We start from the raw sequence: 11,460 nt of genomic DNA on the forward strand, positions 1-11,460 counted from the left end.
ACTTAGATCTGGTTACTACCATAATGATTATCTCCACAGAATGTGGGTGTGTGGTCACTCTTAGCTTCATTTCTCCCCATAGACCTTACTGGCATGGGTGTCCCTACCAGGAGCTTGTGCTCCAGCCTGCATTGCCCTATGGATCTGTAAAATTACTGGGCTCTCCCACCACGACCAGGTGGTGACCACGGGAGAGTTATTATTATTATTATTATTATTATCAACCCGTCTCGATTATATATTAGATTTGTATTTATTGAAATTGAATATCTTATTGTTGAAATGCTTCGAATCTCAAATAAATTGTTATTAAATCAGTGGCGTAGCGTGGGTGTCAGCCGTCCGGGGCGGAGGAAAATTTCGCCGCCCCCTTATTTAGGTATCTTAATTTAAAAGACTAAAATTCAGTTTCGTCACAATAAGTAATGAAAAATTCCGTGCTCATTTCAATCGGTCCGAATCGTAGGTACGACAAAAATATGAAATGAAATGGTTCAAATTTTTACAAGATATTATTATTATTTATTGTGAAATTTTGCCGCCCCCATTACGCTACGCCACTGTATTAAATAAGGTTTTGAATAGAAATAATTAGATATATGTTTTTAAATTAAATGTTCAAAATAAATATCACCAGACCTCTTCCAAGGAACAAAGGGGCGCACCGATTCTACTTGCTCCAGGGCGCTGAATATGTAGCTACGCCACTGACCGTAACTATACTTTCTATATATAATAAGGTTTTATACTGAAACTAACGGCAATTATTTACCCAAAAGTAGTCGCCACACCTTGTGATACTGTTAGTATAATTTCAGTTTAGAGATCACAGTGGGTCGTGTGCCCCACATGGTTAGGTGCGCAAATTTTTGTTAATTTTTTTTTTTTTAATTTTAAAAACTAACGTTACCAATGTATTAAAAACGTTATTTATAGATCAAGTAACATTAAATTTTGCACACAAAAAAGCATTATTAACTGAAATAAAAGCATGCGTATCATGATGACCCGTAACTACCACTTTTGTGTTACGTCTAGATCGATTCAACATGAAAGAAAACTTGTTTAATATTACTTTACAAAAAAAAGTGATATTGAACATTTTTAAAAATGAAGAGTTAATTTTTTTTCTGGTTGCACCTAATCGGTAGTTAAATATCGTTCGTTGTTTTTATGAAGTAATGAACGAACTTTCATGGCGAACTGATCCAGCCTTAAAGTGAATAAATCAATCTGAATAATTACCACAATGTCACAGCCATTTATATAAATCTTTATTATCAACAGCTGTTAGATGTCTAATAAGTGTAAGTCATCTGTCGTAAATATCAAGGCAAATGGGAGAAGACGTTTGTGTGAATACAAAAAGTTTCAGATGAATCAGAGGCAACATATTGCAAACTGTGCCACTGTAATATCACATCTAAATTTTGTAATTTATCATATCATGAAAACCAGAGAAACATAAAAGTAAAGCGCCAATTCAAGGCCAAAAGAAACTGGATCCAAAAAAACTCCAATGCATGACAATAATGACGTAAAGGCATCAGAGCTGCAAATTGCACTCAGCGTGATATGTCATTGTTCTCTACGTTCTGTTAACTATATAACTGAAATAATGAAAGCACATGGGCGTTGAAGTATATTTGAACATTTAAAATTGCACCGAAGTAAGTGTGCTTGCTTGATAAAAAAATGTGATTTCTTCTGCGTTAAAAACAGAACTTTTTGCCGATTTAACACTCAACAAAGCGAAATGTTCATTCTCTTCTAGATCTATTCGTGTACTGGGTTACCTAATTGAAGGGGGAGCTATACGACCAGATCCCAAACGTCTAAAGCCCTTGCTAGAATTACCTCTCCCTACGGATATTACATCTCTTCGCCGAACAGTAGGAATGCTGGCCCCGCTATGCTCAGTGGATAGATTTAGTGAGAAAATTCAACCTCTAGCCCAGAGTAGATCGTTTCCACTGCCAGCTGAGACTACCATGATCTTTTCAGATTTGAAAGCTGAAATATCTCGTTCTACATTGACTCCTGTTATTGACAACGTGCCCATTAAACAGATGTTTCTAATTTTCTATCGGTGCTACGTTGTTCCAGGAAGGTAAACCTGTGGCTTTCTTCTTACGATCCTTGAATGGTAGTGAGAGAAAACACTGTAGCATAGAGAAAGAAACATACGCTATAGTTGAGGCGTTAAAAAAGTGGAGACATTTCTTAATTGGACGTCATTTTACATTAATTACTGACCAACGTTCAGTAGTTCTCATGTTTCATTCTAAATCTAACAGTAAAATTAAGAATGATAAGATTCTAAGGTGGAAATTGGAACTGTCGTGTTACAAGTTTGATGTTATTTACCGTCCTGTAGTCGGAACACCGTTGCTGATGCTCTATCAAGAATTTGTTGTGTCCTTCCTGATTTGAAGAGACTGTCTTCCATAACTCTCTCTGTCACCCAGGAGTAACTCGTTTTTATCATTGGGTGCGTAGTAGGAACTTGCATTTTTTTTTTTTTTTTTTGAGGAAATAAAGAAATTAACTGCTTCTGGTCCCACCTGTGCGGAATTAAAACCAAAATTTCTTGGTCCTTCAAACCACCTTATTAAAGCCATGTCTCCCTTCGAACGTTTAGTCATCGACTTTAAAGGTCATCTTCCTTCCAAGTCGAGGAACCGTTACCTTCTGACAATAACAGATGAATATTCAAGAATTCCATTTACGTTCCCCTGTCCAAACGTCAGCAGTAGTACCGTTATTAAGTGCCTTCGTCAGATGTTTCCAATCTTTGGAGCTCCATCATATATACATTCAGATAGAGGAGCTGCATTCTTATCTCGTGAATTTCGTTCCTTCCTCACCTCTATTGATGTTACTTCTAGTTTTTCCACCCGAGGGTAATGGTCTCATCGAGCGTTATAATGGCATTATTTGGAAGACAATTTCCTTGGCTCTTTGCTCGTCTAATCGAAGTATTGATCAGTGGGAAGATGTACTAGGCGATGCATTACATGCTGTTCGGTCTTTCCTATGCACCTCTACAAATTCTACGCCTCGTGAGAGAATTTTCAGACCCCCACGAAAGATGGGTACGGGTATTTGCCGTCCCACTTGGTTGCTATCACCGAGACGTGTCCTACTACGTTCACATAATCCCAAGTACGCTCCAGCGTTGCCATTCCTAGTACATTTGTACTTTTCGGGTATACTGTATTTTGCTTTTTCGAGCACATTGAAAGTACATTTAGATTTTTAGTACATTTTGAGTACATTATAACATTTCAATACCATTTATGGTACAAAATAATATGTCATGCCTTAACGAGAAAATGCGAAAAAATTAGTTTAATAAAGTCACTCTAGTGTGACTAGTGAGATTTTATTAACAAACATAATCCGTTCCAAAATTTTGTTCGATATCCGAATTGTTCGTTTATGGATTATCGATTTACCATACGTTTTTATGGGAATTTGATTAATTCGTTTTGGAGACTCCAAAAAAATAAAAAATAAATACCTTTTTACTACGTTTATTTATATGTAATAGTAAAAATACATATAAATGCAGTCTTGCATTTTTATTAGTCATGTTTTCTCCGTTTATGGGGGTTAAAGAATTCGTCTAATGTCGATTGCTTTTCTCTCTTCTTCAGGATTTTTTAGAAGTTATTAATAGCATTGTAATTGTAGAGATCCTCAAGCCTATTAACCTCAACCTGGTTTGGATGCCATTCTAAGACCGTTCTTCTGACATCCTCCCACTTCTTCAAAAGATCTTTAATTAATAGCAGATATCGGCATTAATCCTCTTCTTCAGAAGAAAACCTATCTCGACGAGTTTCTTGTGTTTTTCATTCAAGAATTCTTCGCGTTCTTCTGTCGTCAGATCAGTTTCAGGTTATGAGCTCTTCAATGTTCTTTATTTCTCAGATGTGATTTTTGTTACTCCTTTAGCTGCTTGAGTCTTCTTGATTATACTGTATATTTCTTACTGTTAGATAAGATTGAACTGTGGCCTACTGTAGACCTGTTCAAGCCATACTGCCCAGCAACATTAGGCATCTTCTGCCCACTCTCTACCTTTGCTATTATACTCTCACCTTTCGAAAATAAAAACCCACGTAAAACTTAAGGAGTGCCCGCCCGACGGTCTCGCGAATACTATAAAAGAAATGTTTTCGTCAGAAAAATAAAGGGCTAGAATTACAAGGGAGAATTTCAAAGTTCGGAAGAATACTATCCGATCAGTATATACCGAATTGAGCATCGATGTGGACGTCTCCCGCGCTCTAAAAAGTTTCGAATTGTTGCCCGAAGATAAGAGTAGACCAGTGGTTCCCAATTAGTGGGGGCGTACCCCTGGGGTACGCGAAATTGCATGAAGGGGTACGCGCGGCAATTAAAATCGGTTGATTTAAAATTTAAATGCATGAGATGAAGCAATCAAAAAAATAACGGGTGAACCATCAAAAATTCGGCAATTTAGAACATGATGTCGAATGCACAAATTCGTTCATTTATAACTAAAAATATTCTCGAAATTTCATCAAAAAAATGCATTTGTGACAATACCTAAATGAAATTCTTGCGCAAGAAACAAAATTGTACAATTAACACAATTTGTTTTCGCGAAATTAATTTTGAAAATTTTTGTCGCTGTTATTTCTCGCGCGCGACAACGCGACTTCTCGCAGAGTATAATGAGACTTCACTGAGTTTAATAATCAGTTACGACATCTCGCTTCTAAATCGGGCTAGAATTTATTATATCAGCGAAGCGACAATAAAATATTCACTACCATTTTGCGCAACATACCTCTGCGAGAGCGAATTTTCGGCCATGACAAACATGAAAACTAAATATCGTCACCGACTTCAACTCGAAGATGACTCGAGAAGGAGTTTCGGTTTCGTTTTCGTTACCGGTGGACGCCATTTTTCACTGTCGATCTTTAATCATCAATAGATAGTGCTCAAAATATATATATATATATATTTTTTCCTTACTGCTTTTAGGTCAAACTTTTCCAAAAACCGGTCAGACCGTTGTTGTCCATTATACCGGTGAGTTGGTTTGTTTAATTTCCTTTCGTGCTGTTTGTTATAACAACTGCCATAAAATAAATTTTTGGCATACCGAACTTTCTCTTTACAGAAAATTAAAAATAATTCTTACAAGATTAATTTTAGGAAGTGAATTAACTTAACTTTTATATAATTTTTATTAAAGTTTTAATTAGATCCAGGAAATATATTTTCCAATTTATTATATGGATTTCACAACTGAATTTGATGATGATTACTAAGTATAAAATAAATTAGAGCTAATGAAAAGTATAAAGTAGTTATGGTAGTGTAGAAAGGGAGGGCTCCGTACCATTGTAAATAACTAAATTAAGAAAACTTCACATAAGTACTGAAAAAAGGGTGGTAATTGTACAGGATTCCCTCATTACATGTCTTTTCTTAATTTTGTTCTTAAAAGAAGCATATATGATAGTCATTTGCAAATCGCGCAGAATTATTTGGTTATGACTCATATAAAAACGCTATAAACAAAAACCAATAGGACTATTAATTGACTGCACTGTTCGGGCCGCTGTTACTTAACTAAGCTCGTTTGTATTGTGAAGTACCACATTATATGATAGATGTGTACAAAACGTGTCACTAAGTCATGTGACTAGTTTATAATGTCACTCATTTCAGCCATGTGACATCTCTGATGTATTTCCTAAGAACTTCTTGGACTCCGAAGAGACTGTGGACCATAATTTGATAAACATTGCATTTGTTGTTTCTGGTAATACTGTAACATTCTACAACAAAACATACTGACTTAAAATTTGATGACAGATTATTTTTCAACATTAACTTTGCTAAAAAAACAAGTAAATTATCAAATTACTTAAAATTCAGATTAAATACTTATAATACTAAATAAATAAATATAGATATAGAAATATATGTTATCTAAATTCACAAATATATATGTTTTATATAACTGTTTTATTTTAAGATTTGAACTAAAGTTATATACAGCAGAGCGTCGTTTATCCGAATCAATTGGGGACTGGGATTGTTCGGATAACCGATTATATACGAAAAAATATATTAACCTATCCCATCCTGAAATTTTTCTCCTTTGTGTGTCACTTTGCGTTGAATTTTCGTCGATGTTAAGCCTAACGTAAACTTTTTAAAATAATAATCATGGCTATTGTATCATTAAAAATTATTTCTTTATTTTGTACAGACAAAATAAATATATTGAAAAATATAAAAACAATAAAAAATTATACTTCAGAAGTTAATTTAGTATCAAAAACGTAAAATATTTGAGTAGCCCAAGACATAGCCAAATATTGCAGCGCCACAGCACTAGCAAAAATTTAAATTTGCCAACTGGAATTCTTTTGGATAAACGACGCTCTACTGAACTGTATCTGTAATAATGTACATAAGACTTTTCCATTTAGAAATAAAATGTTTTATTTAAAACAGTAGATGTAATGTGTGTTAGAGCAGTGCTTCTGAAACTTTTGTGAAATTAAATAAAAATAATTATGAAATGAACCAGCACTGTTAGAGCAGAAAGATGTGAAGTTTAATCGGTTGCAGGCAAAGTTTATCAGTATTGAGTTAGTCCTCAAACTTTGTTTTTAATTTTTTTTTATTAATTGATTGTTAGAGTCTGTACTACTAAAGCAGATACATTGCAATAACACACCTTCAACTGTTGTAAATCGTCAAGCTATTATTTGGTAATAATAATTATAAATTAATAATAAATTTGGCCCTAGAGGGNGCTATTATTTGGTAATAATAATTATAAATTAATAATAAATTTGGCCCTAGAGGGACGTGTTAGGTGGCATCTTGTACTAAATTTAATAATTATAATTTTAATTAAATAATTTTAGATTAAACTGGAAGAAATTAAAGGTGATTGGACTAGAGGTCCTGGTAGCATAACTGGCAATGCATTCGCATGGTAAGTGGCAGTTGCAGGTTTGAGTCCTGCTCCGAGTCAATTCTTTTCTTTCAGTTTAATCTAAAATTATTTAATTAAAATTATTATTAAATTTAATACAAGATAGTGCCTAATGCCTTCCTCTAGGGCCAAATTTATTAGTAATTTATATTTATTATTGCCAAATTATAGCCTGATGATTTACAGTAGTTGAAGGTGTGTAGTCTGTTAAAATCGTTTGTTAGTGAATAGTTAAAATGATGAAAAGATATTAACATGTCTCCAGTTTATCATTAAATAATATACAATTAATTTTGATACTTTCGTAATATAAAAACATCAAATAACATGGTTAAGAAATTCATTAGTAAGACAAAGCATGAGAAATGAAGTTCTGGATGAATAAAATGAATCAACACAGGTACGACAAAATAATGTTAGAGTTCTTTCCCTTGTAAGTTGAACATTGTCATTTGTGTACTGATTCAAAAATTTCAATTAAAAAAATGAAAATAATTAATGCAATACCATTATTAAATAATACAAGACTAAAATGAAGAAGAATAGGATTTGTTAGAGAGAAATATACCCCAATATTAAAAATTTAATACTTCCTGTTTTAAATATTTCCATTTTTTTAAAGAGTAATTTTCTAGAAAAGTTTTAAGGCTTCTATACAAGTAATTTGATAGTTAATTTGTTGAGTTTTGCAGAGTTAACGTTAAAAAATAAATTATTGTTATCAAATTTTAAGTCAGTATGTTTTGCTATAGCATCTTATGGTATTACCAGAAACATAACAAATGCAATGTTTATCAAACTGTGGTCCACAGTCTCTTCAAAGTCTGAAAAGTTCTCAGGAAATATGTCACAGATGTCACATGGCTGAAGTGAGTGTTGTTTTGAGGTAGTCAAGTGACATGCTTTGTATGCATCTGCCATCCAACATGATACTCCACAAGGAAAATTAGCTTAAGTAATGGTGGCCCAAACAGTGCAGAATTGATAAGTAGTCCTATTGGTTTTGTTTATAGTGTTTTATATGAGTAGGCACCAAATAATTCTGTGTTTTGCAAATGACTATCATATGTCTATTAAGAACAAAATGAGAGAGAAAGTGATGCTATACTTCTATGGTAGTATCGAAAAAAGATTTGAATGTGACAAATGCACTTGTACTTGTGTACAGTAAGACCCCTGTTATCTAAGGTAATGCAGACTGATGCTGTCTTGGATAACTGAAAACTAAGAAAATGGATGACTGTGGCCATTTTGGATTAAAAATTACAAACAAAATAATGTGCTAACACTATTAAGCCTCTTTTTATACATTAGCAAATTTAATTATAGTTTTATAAGAACTAACACTTTATTCATTACACAGCTAATAACATAATGTAAAATTAGTTTTAAGAATGAAAATGTATATTGTAGTTATGTTTTAATATGAATGATTTGTCTCACATTAAAGTTAAACAATAAGAAGTAATAGAAGCAAATTACAGGCTTACCCCAGGTTAAGATCATTTCATGATAAAACAAACTGCAAATACAGTCATCGTGTATTTCTACCCCTATCATGATCTGACTTACCTATTCCCACCAATATGATGCTTTCTGTATTTTAAGTGTTGCCACCTGTCCAGTTTTTGGATCATTTGTTCAGGCAAAAACCAAAAAAGTATAGGTTTATGAAAAATTGGCAAATTGTCATTAATTAATTATTTTTTAACAATATAGCTGATTTTATAACCAATGAACAGAAACAGTCTGATAATTTAATTTGTAAGTCATTTATAACATTCCAGAGTAGAGGTCCACATACTCTGCCTTGAAGACAGTCTCTATTTAAAGAGCAGTTTTTTTTAACAAATCCTGATTCAAGCTCAGCTGTTATGTCTTTTAAGAAATGCATGGGCAAGTAGAAAATACTTGCTAAATTTGTGGTACTTTAGTAATTTTAAAATTGAAGACCACCATGCATTGTCAAATGCACCTTTGATATCTAGAAATATTACAAGACATCAACCTCTTCTGTCCTTGCTGTAGAGCAGTGTTCCGCAACCGGTGTGCCGCGGAACACTGATGTGCCGTCACATGGTGAAAGGTGTGACGTAAACTTTTACATATTTTGTTAATTTCAGATTTTATTTATATATTTTTATCACAGTTGTTGTGTTTCTTATGCTTGTATTTCATTCTCTGCCGCAGTACTCATGAAATAAGATGATGTTTGTTTATTCTTTATTATAAGCCACGCATTTTTATGTATTCTAAGAAATTATATGTAAAAAAATTTGCTCACAGGTGTTGATGTCTGTTTAATAACAATAATAATAGGTTAGTGGCATTACGTAATTCTATTAATAGTATCATATCATACGTTTTTGAGGGGAATAACATTTTGGTGTGCCGTGTTGAAGTCATGGGTGTGCCGCAAGTAGAAAAGTTGCGGAACACTGCTGTAGAGTATCAAACAATTTAACAAGGGCATTCTCTGGGAATGCTGGGGCATGAAACCATATTGGTCATTACTCAAAAACTTTCCATGAAATGAAACTTAAATAAATAAAAAAATATATGTAGGAAATGGCAATTCACAATATAACTACTATTTTATGGAACACATTATATATGTAACCTGGAGTATTCCTGTATTTTGTAATAAATGTATTGTATTATTGTTTTAAATTCTTTTTAAAAGGCATTTAATTTTTTTTAAAGCAGTTCCTCCCTTTTTTACAATTCCCTGCCACAAAGTCATCTTGGCGTCATTTTTTGTGGTTGGTTTGTTTCAGATATGTCATGCTCTATCTCTCATCACACTGTTGTCTTCATTATGGGTCTGGCCAAACTCATAATGGACATGGAGAAAAGACTGTCTTAATAAGACTTAAGACATTTTTTTAAAAATCACTTTAGTATCTGCTGCACACTTGATAATGTGGTTGTAACGGCTCATGCTTGATATAGTTCAGATTTAAAATACTAGTGTTTACAGACTTGATGCATTTACAGAAAAGTTTTTGAATATGAAAAATAGTGTATTCACCGTGGATGATGTGGAACTTCAATTAATTGGAGTTCAGATAATTTGGGTTTTACTGTAACATACATGCAAAGAGTGTATTGCGTTGTAAAGCAGCTAATATAATAGCTGGATGAGCAAGCCAAGCAAGTCATTGGCTTGCTCATCCAGCATCCATTTAAGTTGTTATTGGTTTTTAAAGTATTTCATTCTTGAAAATGCATAGAAATTTGGTTGTTGTAATAATATGTACTTTGGTCAAAAATATTATTAATACAAAGATTAAATCAATTCTATCCTATTTTCTTGACAATTACAAATTCAGTACCTTTATTATCTTGGCAACTGTTTATTTGAGCCTATGAATGTCTTTGGCCTTCTTGTAAGATCTGCTTCAGAATATTAATTAAAATTACAATTCAAATTCAGGAGTGTTCCATTTTCAAATTATAAAATAAATTTAAAATCCTTAATGCCTGAAGGCCCATTACAAAATAAAAATAAGTGCAGTTTGCTGTCTTTATAAATATTTCCTGATATTTAAGTTAAGATTATTTGAAATTTTAATATCTTGATCATTTTCACATTCTGAATTAATTATGTTATTGGGTTTTTCTGTAGAGAATACAGCAAAAAATCATCAGCCTATACTAATTGATCCTGAATATAACTATATGTAATTTTTTGACGATTAATTAACAGATAGTCATAACGCAGTTTTAGTTGTAATCGTTGTTTCTTAAAATCTGTATAATAATGTAAAAGTTTTTTTCTTCTTTTGCGAGAATCTTTATTTAAATCAGCTGACATATTAATTTCTTGCCAATTTTCCAGTGTCTTGTTATATTTCAATTTATTAAAGGCTGCAAGGATTCTATTTATTAATTGGTTTGATTTTAATACTATGCACTTAATTTGAATATTTGGATTAGGTATTGAATATATATTTTCTATACCTTGTGATTTGCTGCAAACTATTTTTAAAGTATTAGAAAAAAATGTTGCTAATTCATTTTTAGTAATATTTTTAAGTTGATTTGTATAATCATAAATTATACTTTTATTATTATTTATAGTGTTAGTCATAGTATCCAGTTTATATTGAGTTAATTCATTTTCCAGTCTTACAAGTTAGTTTAGTAAATTCATTTTCTATTTTATCATTTCTTATTTTTATTTGTTGAATTTGATCTTTAAATTCTTTAATTTCATTTTGAATTATATTAATTTCTTGTCTTATAAGTGAAAATTGACTCACCAACTTATCATTACTATTAGTTATCAGTTCGACTATCTTATTCCATAATTCTGCTGTTGAAATGTCTATTTGTTCCGCAGGTAATTGCTCTTGTGAGGAAGTTAAATTAATTAGCTCACCTGTTTGAAATAATGATTCGGCTCTTCTAGGTTCAGTATAATCAGTGATAAGGTTTGAATCTGGTTCCAATGGTTT

The 11,460-nt window shown here is 32.4% G+C and overlaps 1 protein-coding gene across 1 annotated transcript in view; it reads left to right on the forward strand.

Moving 5' to 3' along the window:
- Nucleotides 1–11,460, forward strand: part of LOC111640888 (12 kDa FK506-binding protein-like) — a 75,719-nt gene that overhangs the window by 10,191 nt on the left and 54,068 nt on the right. The window contains exon 2 of the mRNA XM_023386969.1: nucleotides 4,977–5,070. Coding sequence (XP_023242737.1) covers nucleotides 4,977–5,070 — 94 coding nt within the window. The remainder of the gene's footprint in view (nucleotides 1–4,976; nucleotides 5,071–11,460) is intronic.

Source organism: Centruroides sculpturatus, unplaced genomic scaffold, assembly GCF_000671375.1.
Source record: "Centruroides sculpturatus isolate CEXI.00-Female unplaced genomic scaffold, Cexi_2.0 scaffold1387, whole genome shotgun sequence".
NCBI classification, from domain to species: domain Eukaryota; kingdom Metazoa; phylum Arthropoda; class Arachnida; order Scorpiones; family Buthidae; genus Centruroides; species Centruroides sculpturatus.